The 26,440-nt window shown below is 39.8% G+C and overlaps 2 protein-coding genes and 1 pseudogene across 3 annotated transcripts in view; all 3 read right to left on the bottom strand.

Moving 5' to 3' along the window:
* Positions 1-1,481: 1,481 nt before the first annotated feature.
* Positions 1,482-20,646, bottom strand: LOC145486387 (uncharacterized). Its single transcript, XM_081465036.1, has 2 exons — positions 17,504-20,646; positions 1,482-6,335 (listed from the first exon to the last, which is right to left on the bottom strand). Exon 2 carries the CDS (start codon positions 5,776-5,778, stop codon positions 5,386-5,388), a length of 393 nt encoding a protein of 130 aa, XP_081321162.1. The 5' UTR covers positions 5,779-6,335; positions 17,504-20,646; the 3' UTR covers positions 1,482-5,385.
* LOC145487384 (uncharacterized) lies at positions 6,869-11,554 on the bottom strand. Its single transcript, XM_081466147.1, has 4 exons — positions 10,871-11,554; positions 10,243-10,679; positions 9,304-9,423; positions 6,869-8,979 (listed from the first exon to the last, which is right to left on the bottom strand). The coding sequence occupies exons 1-4, from the start codon at positions 11,088-11,090 to the stop codon at positions 8,362-8,364; spliced, it is 1,395 nt and encodes a 464-aa protein (XP_081322273.1). The 5' UTR covers positions 11,091-11,554; the 3' UTR covers positions 6,869-8,361.
* Positions 11,687-26,440, bottom strand: part of LOC145486348 (uncharacterized) — a 35,856-nt pseudogene continuing 21,102 nt past the window's right edge. Inside the window, exon 2 of the transcript XR_014049269.1 lies at positions 11,687-14,857. The product of XR_014049269.1 is annotated as an uncharacterized LOC145486348 (transcript). The remainder of the gene's footprint in view (positions 14,858-26,440) is intronic.

The following is a 26,440-nucleotide window of genomic DNA, read 5'->3' as shown; positions in this document are numbered from 1 at the left end:
CTCTTTTCTATGGTCTGCAGCTTCATTTGCAATTTTTTCTTTCTGATATTAACATTGGTTTACTGATTCATTTGCAATTTTTTCATTCTGATATTGACATTGGTTTAACAGTCTCTCTTCCCTACATTCTGCTGATTCGTTTGCAATTTTCTGTCTTTGATACTGAGAATGGGTTGCCAGCCTCTTTTTTCTTGATTCAGAAGATTCATTTGCATGTTTCTTTTTCCTGTTCAGACACTGCTGGGCTAGCCTCTTTTCCTTAGATTCCTCACTTTCATTTACCCTTCTTCTTTTCTCATATTCATGTCTTACAATCAATTGTTTTTCTTTTTCTTCTGGTGTTACAGTTAAAGACTTTCACTTTCTTTTTAAACTCATGGCTATGCGAAGCGTAGAAACGTGTTTGTTGCGGGGACTCCGATATGCAAATGTGTCACTTGCTCACTCACTCAGGTGTAGACACTGTTCATAATTAGTCGGTCCGAACGAGAGCTCCTGAGTCCAACGCCATGTTGGAATAGTAACCGAGCCCGCCGCCATATTGGAATAGTAACCGTGCAGTCAGTGCAAGACTACTACTCAATGCGTGCATTGTGCCAGCCCGAATATTGATGATTTTGTAGCTTTTACACGATCATTAATATTAGGTGTTTCGCTAGATTGAAGTGGAGTTGACTTCGAATGTTTGAATTAGTACTATGGCCAACTTGATACTGAATTTCATGAGCATTTGAGTCGTGCAGGCGTTCAAAATGACCAGGAGATGTGCATTTGTTTGCTGGAAAGTGACCTGAGAATGATTAAATCTCATGCTGATGTGGTAAGCTTTGATGAGAATGTGTCTTATTCCTCAACCTTAATGAATTTATATGAGCGAAACGAACGTTTAATGAACTAAACAGCTGTTGAATAAAGGACAGACATCAGCACCATTGTATAATATTGTAATTTCATTTTTATAATTTAGTAACATCTAAACCTGAGACCAGCCAAAATATTGTTTTAACTCTACGACATTGTGTCAGCCTTGCAGAAGTGACGTATTATCGTTTTACTTTTCAAGTTTGGCTGATTAGATCTCCTGTGAGATCTAACGTTCAATCAAGCTGGACCTTCGTTCACAGCTTTGCAGTTTAAACACTGAAGTTTTTCATGTTGAGTTGTCCATGTTCAACCGGGATCAAGTTAAGTTTAGATTAAAGTTGTGTTCTCTATAGTTGTCTTGATTATTTTAGTACATTGATCTGAACTCTAAGTGGGATCTAAAATGCACAAAAACTTGGAAAGAAATTCCCAAATACTTGATTTTGATAAGCTTAAACGATTTTTACCCTGTCTTTTGTTTACTCTTTTGCTTCCTGATTGAAAAGATAACAAAGGGAAAGAAACGCCCTGTGAGCTTGTCCCCAGTTAGTAGTTGATACTAAATACATGGACACTTCAATAAAGCTGTTATTATTATTGTTGGAACACATTTATGGGTCGACAGATTTTTCAGATCAACACTGAAAATGCTTGCAAATGAGTCTACTTATTTTGATGTATTTTACGTGCAATATATATAGAGATAAGCGGTTCCACATTGGAAAAGAAGTGTCGTCTCATAAGAAACCTTACCTATAGCCTTGAATGAAATGCAATAAAAAACTTTTGTGAACTTGTATGACTTGAATACATGCACATTTTTCCAGCAGGCAGATCAACATCAAGATCTGGGTGTGAAGGAAAGGTAGGGGGGAAGGGAGGGGAGAGTACTCTATGATTTGTTGGGCAGGAGTGTCCTCTGTGACCCAAGAACCTTAGCCTTTACTACTCCATGTTCTGCTGCAATTTTGTCACCCTAGCTATTCTGGACGTATGTCTTTTTAACTCTCTAAACGAAAGGCGAAGAAACAAAACTACAACAATTAAGTCTGGGGTAAAAGGGAAAGGGCTCGGAAGTGATCCCTTCCATTTAATAGAAATTTTTCCAACTGGAAAAGGTAAATGTACAAGAAATATAACAGCAACAAATAATTAGGGGGGAAGGGGGGGAGCGAAGCTACGCTGTGCACAAGCACATGGCGAATGAAGTGCATAGAGCACATGTCAGAGAAAACTAGTACCAGTCCTCTCTCCCTTCCTCCAGAGTTAAATACAAATAAATGTAATTATTTTAGACTTAACTCTCTAAACAAAAGGCAAAGAAACAAAACTACAACAATAAAGTCTGGGGTAAAAGGGAAGGGCTCGGAAGTGATCCCTTCAATTTAATAGAAATTTTCCTAAGGGAGGAACGACCTAACCCCAGACGAATAACAGAGGAAGGAAGAAAATCTAAACAAACAAAGCCAGCTGACTAACTGCTTGCATTCTGTCTTAAACTGGGATGTGAATATAAGATCTATACGCATCTGACTGCCGGTCTCCTTAAATGTTTAATAAGTTCTGCTGGGATTTGAGCTTGAACGGCCAGAGTGGCCCCGCCTGATCGAAAACTATGTCCGCTAAATTTAGATGGATTCAAGTTCATGGTGGTTGTCAATAATTTAAGTAGGGAGTTAAACTTTCCATATGTCAGAGGGACCAGACCTCCTTTGGTTGAAGCTGGAATGACAAAGGCTGGGCCTGATAAGGACGCTGGTACTAAGCTGAAAGCATGCTTGAGAGTTGTATAAAAGCAGAGTGGGTGCTGGGCAATGCGTGGTAAAGGAATAGTCAAAATGCGCTGGCTAAATTGGATTGTTTTTGACCATCTGTTGATAATGATGGTCCAGTCCGTAAAGAAGAGGATGTCCCCTCAATGCAGATGTTTTGATGGGTTGAAATGTGTTAATCCTCTGCATAGCAAGTTAGCTTTACGGAGGAGGCCAAAGAAAGCTACCAGACAGACTGCCCAAAATGTTGCATGCAAAGGATCATCTAAGTTTAAGTGATTCTTGAAGGCTAACAGGATCTGAGGCGTAATTGGTTTCTTTTGGGATACTGATAAACTTTTTATGCGTTTAATTCCCCGAAGTATAGTTGCCAGCTGAAAATTGTTTTTGGTTGGGTCCACAAGTCCGTGCTCAAGATGTAGGATGCGAACTGCATTCAAATAAGCTGGGATGGAGGATGCTGAAAGTGATCTTGCTAGGAAGGCTGTGTAGCGGTTAAGGGTTGATACTGATGCCGGGATAGGCTGGCAACCATAGTATACACAAAAGGAGAGGTATGAGCGCATTTGACTCAGATAGGTGGACTTGGTAGTAGGAGCATATGCTTGACGCCGGAAACTGATGACTTCGCGGTCAAGTTGCTGCTGATCCTTTGTATCTAAGGAGTGTAAGAGACAATGATGACATGTGACATTCTAAATCATATGATACAGGGGATTCAGAGAGCCATGCCTGGAACGTTGACCAGTAGTGTACATTGTCAAGGGTGAAACACTATCTGCTAGGGTTTTGGTTGTTCCTGGAATGTGTTTGACTAACAGGCTGAAATTGTAATCCTCCTTAAGCCAAAACAGAGAACAAAGCCAGTCCATCATTACTGGGCAACAGGTTGAACCTTTGTTTAAGATAGCCACAGCCACCTGGCTGTCCGACTTGTTGACCACTTGATAACCTGACCAAAAGGGTGCCCAATGATGTGCTGCCAAAACGATTGTGAATGTTTCCTTGGAATTGATGTGCAGAGAGCAGAGAGCTGGGTAGTCTAATGCCCAGTTAACATACATCCAGTCAGTTTCCCATATGCATCCCCCACCAGACAGGGAATCATCTGTAGGCACTGCTGTAGGAAGTTCTGGGGTTGCTGAGCGGAAAAATGTTTTACTGTTGTGTGCAGGCAAGGGGGAGGTCCACCACAGGAGGTCAGCTCTAGCACATAAGTTTAAATAAACACGGAGATACGGGCATTTAACAGCATTTGCCAAGGTGATAAGACGCCTGAGAAACATGTGGCCCCCTCAAACAACATGTGCTGCCCAATTGAGCTTGCCAATGAGTCGTTGGAGGTGAAGCTTGGAGCATTTACGTTTTGAACTGGTTTCCTTGAGGATGAATAACAACTCAGATACACAATCTTCTGAGAGGCGGAGTTCACACTTAACAGTGTCAATTTCAACTCCCAGAAAAACCAGACATTGGGCTGGGAAGACAACTTTTGTCCAGTTGACAGTGAAGCCAAGAGACCCTAGTAAGTTTAGTAGAATGTCAAAAGCTGCTTTGCACTGAAGCTGAGTTGGTTCAATGATGAGGAAGTCATCCAGGTACGCCAACAAATTATACCCTCTTCAGGCCATCATTTGACAGACTGATTGTGTGAGGCAAAAAATCATTGGTGAGGCCCTGGCTCCAAAAGGGAGTCGCTTATCATAGAGGTAGGTAGAATGTTTAGAGTCCTTGAAACACCAAGACATCCCTGTAAGTTGCCAGCTGTCTGGGGGAGTACCAACACTTCTGTAAGCATGTTTTAAGTCAACTTTTGCCAACCAGCAACCTGGTTGACAGAGGTTTGCTGCATCATCAACAGTAACATACTTGTAATGTTCTAAATCCATGTATGAGTTAGCATTTGCCATTAAGGGTCGGCTGCAATCCATGATCATCCATAGTTCATTTGAGTCCTTTGTAGGTACGGCCCCAAGTACATTAACGATTATGGGCATGTGGGACTTGTCTGCTACAGAAAAATGGTCTTCTTGAAGACCCATAACCAGTTGCACTTCAATTTGATCTTTAGCTCCAGGTCATAGAGCAGATTTATTGTTGGGTGTAAAGGCATGTGAGACCGTTGAATCAGGAGGGAGTAGCTGAAATCCATTTTTAACACCATCTAGAATAAATTCCATGTCGGGATAATTTGATAGTTCTGCTGCCCAGGTCCCAAAAATTAAGTCTGTGGAGACCTTGGCTGCTTGGGGCTGCTGCATAGATTCCAAAAAGGCACCTGCTTTAATAGGTAAACTTCCCCCACACTCTGTGGGACAGCATGTCATTAAGGCAGGATTGGTCCCTTCATGTAACAATGTGGTCGAGATATCTCCAGCTAGTTCTGCCGTTAGAGTACAATTAGGAGAGATCTCTGCAGTTGAGTGTGGGTTCAGTATTGGGGGTCTTGAGCAGTAGCAGACTGGTGTTGCCATTGTGGGTGGGTTCCCATACATTGTGGTTTGATGCAAACATGATCATATCTACAGGAGGAGCCAAAGAGGCAACCTTCACGCCGTTGGAATTCAAAGCAAACATGCTTCCCTGTTGCTAGGTTTATGACTGGACAGGACGCTTTGCGAAGAGGTGGACGTGTGGATGTGGGAGTCGATGGATCTGGTCTGTGAAGCGTTTGATGGGATATGAATTGGCTGTCAGACCCCCATTTAAAGCTTATGGCAAATTGCATTTTGTGGTGCAAATCATCATACTACATCACTTTTGGCAAAGGGTAACACTTTGCTAGTTCAGAAATTTTTGAACTGTACACAATATAATCGAGAATTTCCTGGCTGGACGAAAGAAGCCCATCTTTCATGAGAGTATGCATCATACGGAGGTTAGCCGCTGACCACTGTGGGAATGAAATTTTGTCAAGGGATAGCTTCTTTTCCTGAGAGGATTTTAACACAATTCTAGCATCACCAGAGGTTCCAAGCACGGTCTCCTTATCCTCCTGCAGAACTATGGGGAGGGAACTAATGAAATCAGGTATAAGTAAAGGACGTTTACCTCTTGAAGTAGTGGGCTTTACCAGCTGTTGAGCTGGATCCTGCTCCTCTTCAGTTAAACCCAGTAAAACTGGATCTCCCAAAAAGTCCATGAGAGATTTAAGCTCTGATTGAACGGTAGGATCTTACTGAAGGCTTTTTAAGGTTGGTTTTGCGATAGGATTATCATCAGGCGTTGTGATCGTTGTCGCCATCTCGGGGGCACTGGGCTGCGCTTAATCTTGCTGTAGCTTCAACAGCTCGAGTTTGGTATGAGTGAGGTCCAATTCTAGCTTAAGTTCTGGTTTCAAAGATCTTCTCTCGCTCTCTCTTGCTCTACAGTGGACTGCTCTGCTTTAAATTTTGTCGGAGAGAGGTCTTTGATCATGGACTCAACTGACTCAGTTCACTTTCAACTGCTTCGCTCATCTGTTGTGGTGTTGATTCTGCCATTAAGCCGTCGATGTCGAAATCTTTCAGTTTAAGCAGAGGTTTTGTTGTCCTGCTGCTCTTTCTAGAAGCCATAGTGTAAACATTGAGATACATACTGTAAAGAAGAATTCTGGATAGAAACTTGCATTGAAGGAAGCTACGCTGTGCACAAGCACATGGCAAATGAAGTGCATAGAGCGCATGTCAGAGAAAACTAGTACCAGTCCTCTCTCCCTTCCTCCAGAGTTAAATACAAATAAATGTATATGAGTAATAACGAAGAGGCAAGATTTGCTGTTACTCCGAGTTTCGTGCTTACGCACTCATCAGACAGTATTTAATGATAAGCATTCCTATCAACTAGATATATATACACGGTATTAAACAATAGGCTAATTGCTGGACTAGTTGCATTACAATAAGTGATAGTTATACTGGAAAACAATAGGTGTGAAGACAGAAATTACGGGGACGAGTATAAACTGCGTGGGTGCAGTACAATATAAAGAAAGTGTCAAGCGTTCTTCAAGTAGAATTTGTTCTCGTGCCGGCATTTAGAAATAAGTTCTGATCTTTTGTTTGGTAGATTGTCGTTGCTATGTTTGATAATCATTAGTTTTTCTGTGAGGCAGAGGTCGCATCGTTTGGAAATGTTGTTGTAGGGTCTTGCACGGCTAATAATTGACCATTTGATGTTGAAGTCTTGTTTTTTGTCGTGTAGTTGCCAGATGTATTTAGAAAGCTCGGTGCTGTTGATGTGTTTTCTGTGCTTAAATGTGACCTGATTTGGGAAAACATACACTAACGGATATCCGTTTAACGGCCTGAAAAAACGGTAAACAAACGGATAGAAAACGGCCATCAAAAGTGTTTAAACGGTTGCTCAAACCGTTAAAACGGTTTGAGCAACCGTTTAAACGGATGAGCAAAATAATTAAACGATTTCCTCAAATCATAAAACGGTTTCCTAAACCGTTCGAACGGATGCGTAAAAACGTCAACAAAACGTTTAAACGGACAGAGACATAATTAAACAGTTGGTCGCTTCAATCAAACGTTTTCTTGAAACGGTAGAAATGAACAACATTCAAACGTAAAATAATTTCTACACTAAGTGCGTATTAATGTCGTGGACATGACAAGATTATTTTGCTCCGTTCATTGCAAATCGCCACATGAAAATTGTCTTACCGCGCCGTCTGCTTTATCCTTACAGTTAGCGAGTCCAAGTCAAGATTAGAAGAAATTGATTTCGAGTCAACAGAACAAATGCCATTAAAATATACCTTCCTTCTTTATTTTTGATCGCCTGAGAAATTATGTAATCACATCGCCAGTCCAGCTGAGCCAGTACAGTGATCGAACAAATGGCTGGTTCGAAGGCAAAACTTCGCTTCAATAAAGGATACATCGCTTATAAAAAAGTGGTTTAGATTCCCTCAATGTTTCCGTTTGGTCTGTGTCCAAAGAGAATAAGCCTGCGGAGACCGCGAAGAAGGCGAAGACGGCAATAATTTTCACGTCGCCATGTAACACGCCATATTAGCTGCTGTGTCCATGATCAGCGGTTTCCGTTAATAGTGTGTGCGATGATTGGTCGTTGGTTGCCACGGAAATAAAACAAAATATTCCACCAGAGAGAGCTAGAGGTTATACGTTTTTTCCCGGCAATATTTTATACTCATCTCTTTTAAAACTTTTAACTCCCATACACATCCTTATTATGTTAGTATAGGTTCCCTTTAGTTTTACATGGACACTTAAATCGAGCCTAATACCGACCAGATGAAAATAAACCCAATTTTCGTACGTTGTTAACAATACAAGCGTAATTTGACCTGATTGAATTGATCGTTTGTCTGTCTGAAACCTTTTCTAAAGAAACTTTTTAGAAACGAACACTTCTACTAAGAGCACGCTTATGTGCGGGCTTCCACATGCATTCTATTTTAAGACTAGGCGCGCGCGCTTCGCTACATTATGAAGTCAACAAAGCGGTGAAATCGGTGCGAACAAAAGTAGCTGAAAGTTTACAAGAGAGCACAATATTAATTTTTTTGTAAACTTTCGTTCGTACCGATTTCACCGCTTTGTTGAATTCATTCATTCGTTCATTCATTGACTTCAAGCGGAGACTTGTTCAAATAAACAATTGAATTTATTTTACAACTAAATCAATGTTACATGTTTTGTCCTATCTTAAATTTACAAAAAAACATTCACATCTGAAATTTCGACCCTTATCCTAGTTAGCCTAATTACAGTTAAAAAAGTCGAGCTGATGCATATGTAATAGATCGACACTTGTTGTTAATCTTGCCTTTTATACCCCGCCAGATTTTTTCTTTTTCCTCATTTGAGGTAACAGGAAACTGTGTAAATATTAAAGTTTTCAAGGAGTTCAGTCTGCCGCTATCCAGGGACCCTTTCTTATGTGACCCATCTGTGTTGCTGTTTGCAAGCTCTGCTTTTGTAAACAAGATTGGAACCAGCTTCAGTGCGCACCTGTAGAGATTCTTTTCTCGGCGCAGTGCCTCCTGGACTCCACGTACCTTTCTAGGTGTTACACAGTTCCGGATGAGTTCCTCGCCAACTCTGCCTGGACTGCTGGGGAGAGGAAACTGCACTGCTGGACTGCTGAGCGGGGGAAGCTGTATGGCTGGACTGCTGGGCGGGGGAAGCTGTACTGCTGGACTGCTCGAAGGTAACTGTACTGCTGGATTGCTGGGAGGCAGCTTCACTGCTGGAGAACGGGAACAAGACTCATCTACATACAGGGTCTCCCTCAACGCGCTGGTGTCGATGGTGGAAAGGTCACTGGTGTCGAGCGGAGTGAGCGGTATATCATGCAGGATTGGAGCAAAATCATCAGGTTCAGGAATCTAATAAAGAAACAAATATGGAATTATCAGTTGTTTTGTTATAATCAGCCAATTGAGGTTTAGGATTTCAAGGAAAATGCCAATTTCTTTAAATTTTAATCTATTCTATGTCTATACTTTAACTAGTAATTATTTACCAGGTTGTGTATTAATCATATGACATGAAGTACAAAGTATGCGCCTGAGCTGAGGTAAGGGTAATGTGCAACAAAGGCTAAGTATGTATGATCATCAAAACACCTGTATCTTTTTTACAGTAAATCAAATATACATCCCACTCAACTTGAGCGCATTAAATGTTTGTAGCAAATAATTCTTACTCACCAAGTCACTCTGTCTGACCATTTTCTCCTCTAAGGACACCAGACGCTCTTCCATTTTGTCAAAACAAGCCGTCATTTTGTGCTCAATAGCTCGCAACGAGTCTTGAATTCCCACTATCATCTGTAAGACAATAAAAAGGAAACAAATACAAGGTGGTATTAATGTCATATACGAATACTCGTTAAAAAAAAAACTTAAGGATAGGTCGCGTGTTTGATTAACGAGTATAGTAAGATCAATACATGTAATGGTTCCCAGTAATACCAAAGTTGAAATCATTTAGAGACTACGTAAGATTGTTGCGATATAGTGGATGTAAATACCAGTTATGCAATGATTTCGAGTGGTATACTGTGAAATATCCCACTCGTGACTTGATTTTTCTTTGTATACACACGAGCCTTTCAAGGAAAAATCAAGTCACGAGTGGGATATTTCACAGTATGCCACTAGAAAACATTGCATAAGTAATTTATCCCATGCCTCTTACATACGCACACAGTTAAAAATAAATCCGAACAGCTTACAAAATGATACAACTTCGAGTGAATATATATTGCTAAGCTTGTGATTGAAGTTTTTAACGTTACCGTATCCGGTTTAAGTTTTTTCCGTCTTCTTTTCGGATTAATTGCCAACAGAATCCAGTATAAATAAGTTATGTCGGCTTTGTTCTGGCTGTAGATCATTGAGAATTTTTGCTTCAGAACCTTTGTATTGAGCGGTGACAAAGCTCTTTCTAACCGAAACTCTCTTCTAATAATTTCTAACAAATTGGTTCAGACAAAAATGTTCGGAAGCTTTGTAAAAATGCTGCGAGAAAAGAGTGACTACGCTAGCGTACTAAACGTTGGCGCAACTACTCTACTCGTTGGCGAAACGAACGCAATTCTGAGATTTAGTCAGCGAAATTAGTGGATTGAAGACAAGGGTATATACCTCGCTCAACTGTTCCTGGACTCTCATTTCACTTTCAATTTTATTTAGTTTGCTGTTTAGGCGCTGACATTCCTCCGTCTTTGCCTCCAGTTGTCGGCGTACAAGGGTAACGTCCGGTTGTTCAACCTGCAGCCTAGCCCTTTTTGCTGTCCAATCCGTTTCAGGCTCACTCCCATTCTTTTCGACGACATCTGTGTGTAGCTTTGCCCGTTTAGCTGTGTGATCAGTGTCAGCCCCACTCGTTTTCTTTTCGGCGACATCTGCTTGCTCAGCCAAGTGTACGTTCGCTCGTTTTGCTGTGCGAGCGGCGTCCAACTGTAGTTCCCGCGCGTTCTGTTCGGCTAAGAACTTCTGGTACGGATGGTCTGAAACTGGGGGTGGAACTTTTTCTTGGGCGGAAGACACTTCATCGTTCACCGGCACAGTTGATTTCTTTCCTGCGGAAATGAAAAAATTTATTAGCTAAAAATGAAACTTGTCCTAACTTAGGTCTTCAATGTTATACAAATCGGTAAATCTGTGTAGCCAAAAGAAAAAGGCTTTGCTCTCGCTCGATGAAATGAAACTTGTAACTTAGGCCTGTCTTCAATGTTACAATCGGTAAATCTGAATTTGATCAGTTACTTACCTTTCTTTGTCTTTGGTTCCCAATTCTCTGCCACCTCAGCGTCGTACCAACGTGAGCCGAATTTGACTTTCACAAGGTCTCCTACTTTTAACGGCGTAGCAGAAGTTTCTTCCAAATCGCCCCGTGCGAATTTGATCTCTTTTCTCTTCGGCCAATGCGGACGATCTCTCCAATGGCAGTTAGTTTTCCAAAGAACTTTAACTTTATCGTTAACAGACATGTTCAAAATATTGTTTGCAAATGGCCGGATTCAACTTTCACTTACGGCTGATAAAGCTGTTATGAACAACCGCAATAAAGTGGCCCTTTTATACGGGGTCAATAGGATCCAAATTTTCACTCTAAAGAAACACGCGTTGGTATTGGAGGAATCGTTAATGAGATCAACAATGGTTATGGGAACCATTGTTAATGAGCATAAATTCTCACTTTGAATTAACATATTTTCGCACATTGCGCGTGGGTATAAAAAAAGTTAACACAAAGCGCGCGGGTTTACGCGTGACTAAAACCTTTTCAGACGGCATTGAGTTTTAGATATTGCGAATTGAAGATTCCTTTGTTGATTAAAAAAATGAAAAATTGCGCGTGGGTTATAATTTTGAAAAAAAAATCACACATTGCGGCACTGTATACACGCGCGCGGTGTAAAAACTTTTGTAAACACTACAACCGTACCGTTTTGTTCACTTCAAGTGATTCCGCACGCTTTAGAACCCGGTTAAAAATCGAAGATTGGGTTTGTTTTCTTTCCATAATGAAAAAAAGTGTTGTGATGGAGTCACTTATCTTCCACTAATTTTACCATAGCTTCAAACAAAATCCGAAAAACCCCGTATCGTGATCCCAATGACAGTGAATTTAAACTAAAATTGAAGTAACATTTAAATTATTTTTATTTTACAAATCAAAAAGCAGATATTTACAATCATTAAAGGTATATTTACATCAGGAATACAAAATCTTTGAATTTTGTGCGCAGAAATTAGTTACAATTTTAGTGTAACACTAATTCAAATCAGGGAGCTGGTGCAACTAGGTCCTCGGTTCCATATTTGCAGAATGGTCGTATCTCCCGATACAAATACTGTTTTCTTTCCTGGCTAAGGCCTTCTGGGCGAAGTTTGCATGGCAGAACTAATGGGGGCATAACTGTAGGATCCTTTAATAACATAAGAGAACGTTCTTGTGAAAATCGGTGTTCCTTAAAGTAAACTTTTCCCGGTTCGTCCATGGAAAAATGAAAGTGATGGTACTTCTTAATGTTTGGGAGCTTTGTGAAGTACTCCGAAAGAAATGCCGCCCAGTCGTACACGGGAACAATTTCCTGGCCGTCATGCGTTCCCACCAACTGCGCTTTACTCCTGTAGTACTACAACAGTCAACCATTCGTGCAAATTCGTAGAGCGACGATATAAAGTTCACTTTGTATGCTCGCTTGATCAGGCCAAAGCAGCGGTCTGGGGCAAATTTCGTGTGTCCGGCGATTAAGAAGGAATAGTTAATTGATTGATGCAGTTCGTTTATTACTCTCCATGCGAAATACCACAAAAAGTAATTGTTTTTATTCTGCCCCGTACAATTGTCAGCATGTAAGTAAGCACGAGTTTCTCCAAGTCCGTGGGTCTCCAAGTAGTGGTGGACGTAGCTAATTGTGGAATTCGCTCCTTTTCCGACTGTACTAGCTTCGTCAATGAGATAATTTACTTGGCGCCCTGCTCCTTCACACATGACACCGAAAATGCCACATTTTCGTGGGGTCTTAAAGTAGATGGGCCCTGGTTGCATCGGGTTGCTAGGAAAGTGGATCTGTTGCGCGTAGTCGAACGAATAGTGAACTGTACCGTTCATTGAGCACGGTTCATGACATTCGCTTAATCGGATAGGCGGCTCCACAGTTTCAAAAGTGTTTTTCGCTTCCTCGCAAACCTCGTTGTATAACTCTCTCTCACTTTTAACAGTGTCGAGATGTTCTTGTTGAGCGCGGACACATTCTGATTTCTCTCCGTCCGGAAGATTCGCCGATCTTACAAGTTTCGAAGTGTTTTGCTGGCAAGTCACGCACAAGTCAGTCATTGGTTTTGCTACAACCACATTAGGGTGAAATTGTTCCCATAGATCTTTAAACTTAGAATAGCTTACCGCCTGCTTCTCTGAGGCTGTACACGCCGCAACAAAATCGCGCCACACGCTCATCTTCGTTTCGCTTGCAGACAACAGTTTTATGTCGTCACTCTTATAACCAGGAATCCTCCCAGGAAGCGAGATCGCGTTCTCCTCAACATAGTTTGTAAGGAATAATTTAACATCTTCAACCACAGTTGTAGGGAGTGTGTTGCTTGGTAATCTTTTGCAGTTTCCATGCGTTCTTGGTGAAATGCCATAGTTTTCATAATGTTCCTTTAGTCGGCGAAATCTTGAGTAACTTAATCCATACAGATGAAGAAACATTTCCTTGCAGATGGTTAATGATTGAAACAGGAAATTACAGCGAGGACTTCGATTTCGTTTATCGCCAATGTGATCGATTCTGGTGAACGCTTGAATGTTGGCCAGAATAACCAAGTCTAATTCTGCGCTTGATAATTCAAGGCAGTTGTTCAAGTTTGACATAACACTTTCTTCAGAAAAATAGCCAGAGCAAGGACCACAGTTAGGTCCTCTTGAGCACCCGCATCCTTCTTGCAAAAATCGCTTGACCCTGTTAATCACTTCTTCTTCATTTTCATTTTGCTCGATGTAAGATTCCTCCATGTTTAACTGATAGTGTTTTCAAGAATTATGACTTTGCACTTGGAACACAAGATATGAGAGAGAGAGAGAGAGCTGTTACCGCAGCAACGCGTCATCGATGATCAAATCACGGCTTCTAATTGGTCACTAACCAAACAGAAGTTCGCGCACGTGCCAGCAGATGATCGCAACAAAATTGCGTTATGTCAGCAATCAGAGTTTATTCTGCTTTTTAAAGAGTTTCAACACCAAACAAGAGATTGCGGGGAGCTTTTAGAAATGAGATCTTTACTCAATACATCAAGGTAAGCTAAAATAGCTGTGAGGTATTCAATTCAGTGAAGCGAATCACAGTGATTACAAATTCTTGTTGTGCTACAAGTCACGCTGGATGGAATATTCAAATGAGAGCTGATAGTATTGTCTGCGAGCAATAACCATGTGTTTCTGTTGATGCTCAGAACAATGATAAACAAAACTGGAAGCTTTTTTCCTAGAAGCGATTTTCTAGGAAAAAGTGAAATTACAGTATGCAAATTTGAAGTGTGTTTTGCTTGCCGAATTGATTGATAAAATAAATAAACCAGGAATAAAGTGACTGCGATAAGATAGGCATAGAAAGCGAAACCTTCAACTTTGAAAAAGATTCACTCTTTGTTTTAGTCTTACAATTATCTGAAAGGTACATAAAAGACAGCAAAGTAATAATATTAAGTAAACAACAAACGAAATGTTCGAAGTGAAACGAAGTGTTCGAACGATCCAGCGTAATAAATATTATAACTTCTGCCGCTGTTTGTTGACATTGTTTCGTGGCATTTGCAACTGCTGTACGTTGTTTCCTAAACTATGGCTCAATGGTTACGGCAAAAGGAAAGACAGAGGGATTGGTTCTGACAATGTAAACTGGGACGGCTTACTATAAAACGGACCGAGCCGTTCTATAAAACGGACTAAGACTTTCTATAAAACGGAAGAAGTTTGCTGTTAAACGGATAGTTCTTCCATTTAAATGGATTGCCCTCCCGTTTAAACGGATTGTCCTTCCGTTTAAACGGATAATGGTCTTTTAAAAACGTTTTGCCAATTTTATGAAACGGATCAAAAAACGGATTAAACGCTTCTAGAAACCGTTTAAACGCTTTTGGAAACCGTTTTAACGGATACTAAACGGGTAGAAAACGCTTTCAAACCGTTAAACGGATATCCGTTAGGGTACGTTTTCCCAAATCAGGTCACAAATGTGGATTTGTGCTGCGAGAATCTCTGTTTGAATGTTCCTTCTGTCAGTCCAATGTAGTTCTTGGTTGTGTTGTTAGTTGTAACTTGTGCGTTGTAGATTACACTGGAAGTCAGGCATTTGTTGTCTAGCGGGCATTGGTCTTTTTTGCGGCAGTTGCATTGCTCTTCGGTGATTGCGTTGGCGTTGTTGTCGGCGTTTGTTATTTTCATGTTGTGTTTGTTGATTACTGTTTTCATGTTGTCCATGCAACTGTAGCTGACTTTGACGTTGTTTTTGTTGAAGAGGCTGTGGTATTTATGTTGGTTCGGAAAGTGCTTAGATATGAGCTTCAGGAATGTTCTACCGATGTTTGTCTTTACGTTTTTACTAAATGGAGGGTTGTACCATATAATGTTTCTTTGTCTGTTGCGTCGGGGGCGTGTTGGTTGATTGTCTTCGTTGTAAATTAGTGTTTCAGAGTATCCGCTGGCTTTCAAAGCAGTTTCGTAGATTGGTTTGGCCTTGTTGAATTCTTGTTCGTTGCATGAGTTGGCGGAAATACGGCGATTGATGGATGCTGGAAGTTGCTTTATTATGTTAGGTGGGTGGTTAGACTTTGTGTTGATGTACTGCGGCTCGTCGTTAGGCTTTCTGTAGGGGCAGTAGGTACCTTTTGTAAGATCGAAGGTGACGTCCAGGTAGTTAACAATTTTCATGTTAGTCTGTATGGTAATGTTAAGTCCATATGTCTTGAAGCGTCTTGTTATGTCCTTCCTTGTACGGTCTGCTTGAGGTCCGGAGATGTTTTTGAAGATGGCAAGTCCGTCGTCTCTGTAAAGCCCGATGTTGTCTATCCCGTATATGTTACACAGGTCGTCGAGAATGAATAAGCCTACGAGCTCGCATACTTCGGCTCCGTCGAAGCTGCCCATGGTAACGTCAAAAGAACTGTTGTTTTTCTTGATCCAGGCGGTGTTACTGTCAAAGAGAAGGGATTTTCTTGAATGCATAATAATATCGATGTCGCGGTCCGTAATGGAAGTGAATTGTTTGGCGAAGTTGATTGCGTCTGTAAGAAGTTTCTCAGTAATGGAAGGGTAGAAGTTCTCAATGTCAAATACGGCGAAGGTATGTTGATCTTTGTGTTGTATAGAGGAGAACCAGTTGATGACGGATGATGAGTTTTTCCATTGGTTAAGACCATGGGCAGCTTCGACGGAGCCGAAGTATGCGAGCTCGTAGGCTTATTCATTCTCGACGACCTGTGTAACATATACGGGATAGACAACATCGGGCTTTACAGAGACGACGGACTTGCCATCTTCAAAAACATCTCCGGACCTCAAGCAGACCGTACAAGGAAGGACATAACAAGACGCTTCAAGACATATGGACTTAACATTACCATACAGACTAACATGAAAATTGTTAACTACCTGGACGTCACCTTCGATCTTACAAAAGGTACCTACTGCCCCTACAGAAAGCCTAACGACGAGCCGCAGTACATCAACACAAAGTCTAACCACCCACCTAACATAATAAAGCAACTTCCAGCATCCATCAATCGCCGTATTTCCGCCAACTCATGCAACGAACACGAATTCAACAAGGCCAAACCAATCTACGAAACTGCTTTGAAAGCCAGCGGATACTCTGAAACACTAATTTACAACGAAGACAATCAACCAACATGCCCCCGACGCAACAGACAAAGAAACATTATATGGTACAACCCTCCATTTAGTAAAAACGTAAAGACAAACATCGGTAGAACATTCCTGAAGCTCATATCTAAGCACTTTCCGAACCAACATAAATACCACAGCCTCTTCAACAAAAACAACGTCAAAGTCAGCTACAGTTGCATGGACAACATGAAAACAGTAATCAACAAACACAACATGAAAATAACAAACGCCGACAACAACGCCAACGCAATCACCGAAGAGCAATGCAACTGCCGCAAAAAAGACCAATGCCCGCTAGACAACAAATGCCTGACTTCCAGTGTAATCTACAACGCACAAGTTACAACTAACAACACAACCAAGAACTACATTGGACTGACAGAAGGAACATTCAAACAGAGATTCTCGCAGCACAAATCCACATTTAAGCACAGAAAACACATCAACAGCACCGAGCTTTCTAAATACATCTGGCAACTACACGACAAAAAACAAGACTTCAACATCAAATGGTCAATTATTAGCCGTGCAAGACCCTACAACAACATTTCCAAACGATGCGACCTCTGCCTCACAGAAAAACTAATGATTATCAAACATAGCAACGACAATCTACTAAACAAAAGATCAGAACTTATTTCTAAATGCCGGCACGAGAACAAATTCTACTTGAAGAACGCTTGACACTTTCTTTATATTGTACTGCACCCACGCAGTTTATACTCGTCCCCGTAATTTCTGTCTTCACACCTATTGTTTTCCAGTATAACTATCACTTATTGTAATGCAACTAGTCCAGCAATTAGCCTATTGTTTAATACCGTGTATATATATCTAGTTGATAGGAATGCTTATCATTAAATACTGTCTGATGAGTGCGTAAGCACGAAACTCGGAGTAACAGCAAATCTTGCCTCTTCGTTATTACTCATATACTCAGCTCTACACTATATGTGTATTGAGCACTATTTTAATGGGATCTGCTACTTCCTCATATGGTTACAAATAAATGTAATTATTTTAGTCATAATATGTGTGCAAAAGAAGCCAACAAAAAACCTACACTTTGTGAGTCAAGTGCCACCTTGCATGGTACAAACCCGGCTTGTTTTGACAGCATTTAATAATACACCAGTAATTGGAAGTTCACCATTATGTTTCATGTGTGTGCCACAGTTTTTTGAAATCCAGCAGTTGTGTTGAAAAACCGTGTGATGAAGTGCTATCAAGCAAACAAGCTTCCTTTGATTAATTGAGAACTTCCATCAATGCCAACTTAACATCACGCATGTTATCAGGTGTCACTGTTCTCTTTTGAGGATGCTCAACCTCTGAACTGTCACTTACTTACACAAAGGGTGGAATTTCTGCACTGCATTTGCTGCCAGCACATTGAAAAACTGAGCTGCAGTAATTACAGCAGTCATGAGGCAGATGCAGATGCAGTGGTTGGATAGAATTGTCTAGTGATTGAAAAGTAGCAACCCTGAAGCAGCCTGAAGAATGCGTAGACTCCTTCACCTCCTTTTCACAATGTGCAAGTTGTTGTCCATGATAGAAAGCCACAACATATGATTGTAATCTGTCCCTTCCAACTCTTCTTGCTTCTTGTAGCTGGTCAAGAATAGTCTTTGCTAGACCCCAGTTTACAACATATCGTATATCTGGGAGGTTAGGGCACTTGTTGGAATTACAATGCACTTGATTCCATTTCCTTAATAAATGCAACCAATCTTTCTTTGCAAGCTGACCATGAATTGGAGTGGTAGACACCAATCAAACAAGTTTCTTTGCTCTTAGTGCCACAGTAAACAGCATCTCCAAGCTTCATCATCAATGACTTGAGCACTTGTGCAAGGTTTTGCAGAAAATTATAGTTTTGGACATAGTTTCCCATTTTCCAAAACCAAATTTATAAGCCACTGCAGCTGATCAAACATCTCATTCTTTTTAACATTCTTGACAAAAAAATGCAAGTTGGGCCTAAAAAAGACCCACCACGTTTCTAGGCTTACCATGGGCTATTTCTGGGAGGAATATGAAAGATTTTGATTTTTCATCATGTGCCAGATATTTGCAATATGGCTCGGTCTTAGTGCACATTCCGTCTCAAGAACTTACATGCTGAAATGTTTGTCAAATTAAGTGCCACATAGATAGGATATCACTTCATCCTGACAAACAAATTGGGTTCATACAGCGTGAGCATGATTCAATGAAATTCACAAATTTCTGGGCTTTCTGACGAAAAAGGGCGAAGTTTTGTTCACCTCGAAAGTCTGAAGAAAATTCAGTGAATTTTCCCACTGCCCATTGTTTTAGTTGATGCGAATTTTTGAGCAGTACTTCATGTCTACTGATAATTTGGCCCGATTTTGCGAGCGAAAATTCGCTCTTCTCCAATTTTCCTTTGAACTTTCTAGCAAAAATTCACTCTGTTCATTAAGTTTCCTATCGATTCCCAGTAGTAAGATGAATTAAGCCAGAGCAAAACAAGAACATGTGCGATGAAAACCTTAATGTCATCGTAAGTGATAGCAATATCTCAAAGCCTTTTCTCACAAACTTACCTTGCTTATGTCCAGAGAAAGCTGAGATCACTTTGTTTATTAGTCTTAAAGTTTGCAAGCTCAAATGGTCTGTTTGCCAACCTGTTTTCATTGAACAAGAAATGCTACTTGTGGTAGTACAATGAACCCAGGCTCTGCGCGATTTGCGATATTACTGTCGAAGGTTCAAAGCTATTACTGAACTATCCAGGCCAGTCTGTTACAGCAGGAGTACGGTATAAGCTTAAATAACAGCATCTCATTTTGGCTCAGTTTGCGTAAGAATCCTTTGGCTCATGGCAGCCGTCTCTCCCTTTTGCATTTACCTTCTGAACACTTTTCCTTCCCTAATCCCATTTCTTTGCACTTCCAACATGCTCAAGTGCAGTCGCATGTCTCCATCTCTTATTCAACAAGTGTGAAATAAAGAGGGATTGTCGTGAATGATATTCTATCCATCATGGCAGGCAGACAAGAACGTGGCTAACGTGATAACAGCTGAGGGGACTGGGCAGGTGGTGCGGCCATATGGAGACCTTGCACTAGATAAACAACATGTCTGCTTGTCCATCGATCACTGAATTTGATGTCACTTTGGATGAATTTTTGAGGTGAAGTAGGCCTTCAAAAAGACCTTATTAAGAATTTTACTTTCATCCGAGTTTACCCAGACTAGCAGTTTGACTTTTGTACCTGCCTTGCCGGCAAAGTGATGTGGCAAAGATTAAGTTAGCGAGTTCGTGTCATTGAAAACGATCAAAAGATTCAATTTCTCTATGTTCTTTGCCATGAAAGACGGATTAACACATAAACAACAGGGAATTTTTTAGAGGAATAAAGCATCTGCGATTGTACACAAGAGAATGGTACATTGATGGCTCAGTAATGCCCAGCACACTACACTGCAATATTTCTCATACTGCAAGCGGAATTATCCCTGTGGTAAGGAATTTTCGTTCTGTTGTTGAAAATGCCACAAATTTTCATCCTTTGTTTTAAAAAAATAACGCTCAAGACATTGCAAGAAAGACGCTCGAATTGTCTTCGAAAGTTCGCAGAGACAGAACGAAATTCACGCATTTCGGTCTAATTACTTTTGCACAATACTGTACATTGAATAAGCTGCAGGCAAAACAGTCCTTATACTGGTCCATGATCACAACATGTACTTTAACTATAAACACATATGGACAACAAAGAAGCCAACACAAGTAGCAACAATTTTTAGCTGTAATTTGGCCTGAAGATTAAAGTTTTACACTTAATCAGAATTGCAGGAATTACAGTATTTCTTACTTTAAAGTAGCAAGGAATAATAATAACAATAACAATACATACATACATACATACATACATACAGTTCAGTCGTTCAAATTGCCTGATGAGTGTGGTCCTTGTACCATACGAAACAGTTCTGTAGCAATAAAACGATGATTACTCGTGAGACCTGAACCTCTCTGAAGTTACATACATACATACAGTTCAGTCGTTAAAATTGCCTGATGAGTGTGGTCCTTGTACCATACGAAACAGTTCTGTAGCAATAAAACGATGATTACTCGTGAGACCTGAACTTCTCTGAAGTTACATACATACATACATACATACAAACTTTATTGATGCTCCCTAAGTGGGTTTTTCAGCTCAATACAATTACAATTAAAAATTTAAATTTAATTAAGAATATAAGTACACTAATATTATAATTTCAATAAATATATCAAGAATATTTCAAATATATATATCTAAAAAGAAAAAAATTAACCTAATAAAACATTTCCAAAATGATGCCTAAAATTCTTGGGGCATTTTAAGGACTTAATATTATTATTCAAAGAATTCCAGAGTTTGGCTCCTCTGAAAGCAAAAGAGTGCTGCCCTGTTGACAGGCAACATAAGGGTATGTCCAAGGCACCAGACAATCGAGTTTGTCTATTATGGAGTTGGGAACTTAGTTTGAACATATCAGCAAGGTAGTCTGGAACGAGTTTTTTAATACATCAATGCACCATAGTTACATCGTTTAGAGTAAGTTTCTCTCTAATAGGAAGCCATTTCAGTGATCGCAGCCCATCTGAAATATGGTCATACTTTCTTAGCCCCAGAATAATTTGTCCAGCAAAATTTTGGACTTATTGTAACTTGCCAATGTTGCTGTTGCTGGTATTACTCCAAACAGTTGAACAATAGTGAAGTTTACTAAAAACAAAGGAATTTATTACTAACAAAAGCGTTTTCCTATCCAGGAGATGCTTAATTCTGTTAATTTGTTTCAGTTTAAGAAGACAATTCAAAGCAGTCTTAGTGATATGTTTGTTGTAACTGAGGCATGTGTTGAGAAGAACACCTAAGTCTTTAACAACAGGCACACATGTTAATTATTTGTCAAACAGTGTTATCTGAATGATGACAGTTCTGCAAAAGTTGTGGTACTCTGACAGCTAGAACTTTAGTTTCGTCCGGATTGATCAAGAGGGAGTTTTTACAGCACCACTGAGATATTCTCATAAGATCTTCATTCAAGGCAGAGATATACGTGGTTAATTCAACAGGTGAGAAGGACAAATACAGTTTGCAGTCATCAATATAGGAGACAGATAGACAACGTTTAGGAACAGAAAGGAGGCCGTTAATGTAGATTGTAAACAGAACTGGACCTAAAATAGAACCTTGCGGAACTCCGAAATCGAGTGGGAGTACTTTAGAAACTGCATCACCAATTCGAACGCACTGTTGTCGGTCAGAAAGGTAACTCCGGAACCAATCTAACGCACCCTGAAAAAAGTTGAGACTTTGTAGCTTGGATAACAAGATATTGTGTTGAATACTGTCAAATGCTTTAGACATATCAAATGAGACCATGATCGAGACTTCTTGTCATCCATAGCCTGGAGTAACTGATCTGCAACGTACAACAGAGCTGTTTCTGTCGAGCGAAAATTTCTGTTTCCCCTCTGATGTACTGCCAATTTATTGTTTCTAATTAGATACTCTATAAGTTGCCCATGTACCAGCCTTTCAGTAATTTTTGAAACTATTGGCAGTAATGAAATAGGGCAGTAATTGTTAGGGACATCTGGGTTACCGCATTTAAGAAAACAATAATTATAGCAACAATGATAAAAATAAGTACTGACAAAGATAACATAATCATATCGATAAAGCTGGTTCAAATGGAGATACCATCATCCTGCATTGTTATGGTAATACAAGGCAGCATGGAAATTTGTATGTCACCTTTCTTACTAAAAGACCGTAGGATGGACAGCTTTCCAAGTGCTTCTCGCAATGCAGTAGCACCCTCCTTTCCTTGCTTTTTATTCCTGCAAACATTCATGTAGATCATGCATCAAAATATACAAGCGAAAGAAATATATTTGCTATTGATGGAAAAATAAGGCACATTGGATGTAAACGTCACATTACAAAATTGTGACCGTGTGTGAGAAAATGTACCTTAACACTTATCTGTTTAACGGGCAAAAAAGTTACGCACCCGTTAGTCATCCATTAGAAAGTTTTCTTGAAAAAGTTTGAGGCGTTAGCCCAACCGTTAGATGTTAGCACCAGGTTGTTAAAATGGAGAGTGCAACCGTTAGCAAGAGACATGTATCTGTTAGCATCAGACCATTACACGGGACAGCATAACCGTTAGCAAAAACTCTGTATCCATCAGCACAGCTAGCGAGGCCATTAGGATCCGTCAGAATAAACTAGCATTCGTTAAATGGGTAACAATTCTGTTAGAATGACATGACACGTGTTTTGAAAGAGAATGTGGTAGCCTAACACAGTGTGAAGCGAGAGCAGCTCTTGGCCTTCCATCTAGTTCAAAACAATTGTGAGAGATGGCTATCTTTTGACGAGAAGTTTAACGATTATTATTTTTTGATGCCCTGATGATTGATAAATACAACTCAAATGAAATTCAATAAACCCTTCATACTATAATGATTCTTACACGATCCAAAACCAAACACGTTTGCCGCTTTTGAGAACAAAAACAACATGTAAAATCATAACAACGATCATGATTACATGAACTGTTTTATTATTTCAGCAAAGTCCGGTTGTTTCCAGAGCTTGTAATTTGTTACTGTAATTCATGAACAAACAAAAGTTAAAAATACCTTACAAATGCCATAAACGGGCATAAACAGACGCGGAGAAAACTCGGCCAAAATGGCCATCCCGTTCGAAACGAGCAGATCTGTTTATAGTCTGTTACAGATCTGCTGGCACATCTGTAGCAGATCTGGAGACAATCTACAGATTATCTGCAGATCATCTGCAGAATGTCTGCAGAGTGTCTGCAGCAATGATCTGCAATAAGTCTGCAAATTTGCAGACGCTCTGCAGACGAAATCAGCATATTATGTTAAACAAAAAGCCCACAAAATGCACCAATCAAACAACGTTTATTTAAAAGATAGACAGAGGAGGTCAGTCTGTTATTCATCGAAAGTAAACAATTAATGTTGACAGATAAGCAAATAATAATGCTAACAGGAATTTAAAGTACTTTCTTAGCGTGACATTTTCCACGCATTCCAAATGAGTAAAAAAACCTTGGGTAGCAACCACTCCTTTCAAAAATCTAGGCTTCACGTAGCCTGCGAGCAACAAGGGAGCTTGCTCACAGGCTAGACTTCACTCGCTTTTTTTGGTTCACTTGGCAGGTCATTTACAGAAACGAGATCAAGTAAACTGGATACTGAGTGAGATTCATTTCTTTCTCATCTGCGCTTGGCACCTGCTTGACATGAAGGCAGTTTAAAGGAACGAAAGAGGTAAGTAGAGTACCTGAATAATGCACAACAGCGATCGCTTATTGTGTTTCTGTTCGCCTTATGTATATATTTTTTCATTTGCTTCATAGCTTACTTAGATATATCAACAGATATAAAAAAATATTCGTTCATTAGATACTCGGTTCATGGTGCAGCATTCTACTGTGGCCTAAAGTCTATTCCAGCACACCAGGGCCAAGTGAAGACTGTAATTAAGAGAGGTCACCACCAAGAGTTTACGGAACACTGACGGAAACTTGACTCCCACTGTTATCGCATACTGAGTAAGTACGCTTACACATTTGTAACAAGTTTAGATAATACATTGTATTCTAGCAGGTAGCAATAAAAGTAAAACCTGAAGCCAACTTGGCATAGTTTTACAGACCAGTCAAAAGATTATTCACAATATGCGAACAATGATTAAATGTTACTTTTGGGGTGACCTTTTGATAAGGTCGGTTTCTAAGTCACTGCAGTGAGTAAATCCAGGTTTTTCAAGACATACAGTATTCTCAATAAATGAGTTTACCACCAAGCATTGTAGATTTCATGTGTTCAACAGCACACATCCAAATACTTGGAATAAACATAATACACCCGCAAATGACTTGATTCACACACTGCTCTAAACATAAACTAAACATGAGATTAATCCATGCTGTCAGAAATTACTAACACATTACTCTTTGTAAATATTTTTAGTGATTGGACAAAATGTTTCATTCTCTTCACTCAACTAATACTCGTTTGTTTACATTGTTCGATTGCGTTATCAAAAAAAATGTTTTTTTTCCGTTTAACAACTTCTTCCATTTGCTTCAATAAGCCCTTTTTCTCACTATGTTTTCTTCATTTCTTAAGTCCAAAATACAATGAGTATGTCACACGGCAATTTGAGCACTGCAAGTTACTGAGTGAAGAATTATCTTGACATCTGTTTTTTTGTTAGCACCAAAATGGAAAAAAACTACTGAGGGAGTTTTATCAATGATTTAAGCATTTAGTTTCACATCAGTGTAATATCAATTTTGCCCATTTCACGCCAAAGGAAGAAATAAATAACTTGAATACATATTGTTACTATTATACTGATACTGAGAGAAAAACTGTCAGCTGTTTTCATTTCGTAGAGATGGTCACAGTCACAAAAATACATGTACCTTAGTAGAACTTTCCATTCTTATTTAGTTACAGCTCATCTGTAGTTTTTTCTTTTGGCTGTTCCAACTTTGTTAAAATGCGGTTCATCTGGGACATGGAAAACTCCACTTCGTTGAGAATGGCAAACCTTCCAACATACACTATAAAAAATAAAAATATATTTGTAATCTACATGTATGTATTACTTTTAAAAGTAGTCAGTTTATTATTATCACAATTATAGCAATATGATTACAAAAGTCTGACACATCATCTCTGATCATGTGTGTTTGTGTGCGTATGTTGCTACAGGTTGCTGCCTGATGCCCTTACCCTTTAAAGTCTTCAACACATCTTGATTCTGAGCCTTGCTAAGCACACCCGCTTTGCTTGTCTGTGTTTGGGAGCCATGGGCAAGACTTGTTGCCAGAGTCTCCTCACTGAAGAAGGCTTCAATTAACAGCAAGTATAATTTCTTGGGGTCTTTATCGCATTGACTGTGAATGGAGTGAAGTTTAGCTGAGGATATGTAGCTTCCAGGTCCTGGCACAAGCTCTTGTTTCCCAGGACCTGCAACGTGGTATTTTTTACTCTCATCTTGATTACCAGACGGCAAGTTCTCGACCTAAACATTAACTTAAATCAAACAGAACTGCTTAATACTAGCCTGTGCGTATATAGCGAGTTTGATTGTACTACTAATACTACTAGACAGTTTGATCGTAATACGAAATTGGTTATTAAATCGATTGTTGAACCTACCGAGTTGGAGTTAGTTTCCGCTGCCTTGTCAGGGTGAAAAGTCTACAAAAGAGTTGAATGGTTTTAGGTACAGAATAAAAGCCAGAAATTGCCAACCTTCTTGTGTAAGTTGACTACATAACTAAAGTGCCACTCAGTCCTACTCCAGTTTGTTTTCAGAGATTTTATATTTTGTACATAAATATCTATAGGAAGCAACAGATAAAAGCTCACAGGCTTCATAAGGTCTCATTTACCTCTCTTTTGCACGCCAAAAATAATTTATTCTAGTGAAGAAATTGCATGGCTGGATTGTCTGTTCGCTTCAAAAACTACCCATTTAAATGATCCAAGCCTCCTGAACTGTTCTTCAGATGTTACTATTAACTACAGCTACATATGTGCAATGTGCACGTAAATCTGCTCAAACAGTAAAAATTATCTGTAAATCACGTCACCGTTACTCCAAACTTAGTTAATTTGATTTTGGGACGAATGCTGTGAATAAAATTGTTTCTCGATTTGCTGTTCACCTCCAATAATTACCCTGTTTTTTGAACAATCATCAGAGTTTAGTTAAACTGGAATGTTACATTATAAGAGGTCTTAAAACAGTTGAAAAACCACCAACCTCCAGTCTTAATAATTTTCCCTGGGTAGGGAGTTTTTTTACCGGTTTTCCTTCCTTTCTTTCCCTCCTC

This window comes from Orbicella franksi, chromosome 5, assembly GCF_964199315.1.
Source record: "Orbicella franksi chromosome 5, jaOrbFran1.1, whole genome shotgun sequence".
Taxonomy (NCBI): Eukaryota; Metazoa; Cnidaria; class Anthozoa; order Scleractinia; family Merulinidae; genus Orbicella; species Orbicella franksi.
Note: the sequence above shows the minus strand (reverse complement) of the source record. Positions and strands in the feature narration are given on the sequence as shown.

Coding starts and splice junctions, on each gene's coding strand:
- LOC145486387 (XM_081465036.1), bottom strand. CDS start 5,778: ATGGACTTTTTGGGAGATCCAGTTTTACTGGGTTTAACTGAAGAGGAG.
- LOC145487384 (XM_081466147.1), bottom strand. CDS start 11,090: ATGTCTGTTAACGATAAAGTTAAAGTTCTTTGGAAAACTAACTGCCAT. Junction 10,680..10,870: donor GGAACCAAAGACAAAGAAAG/GTAAGTAACTGA, acceptor TCATTTCCGCAG/GAAAGAAATCAACTGTGCCG. Junction 8,980..9,303: donor TGGTCAGACAGAGTGACTTG/GTGAGTAAGAAT, acceptor TTTCTTTATTAG/ATTCCTGAACCTGATGATTT.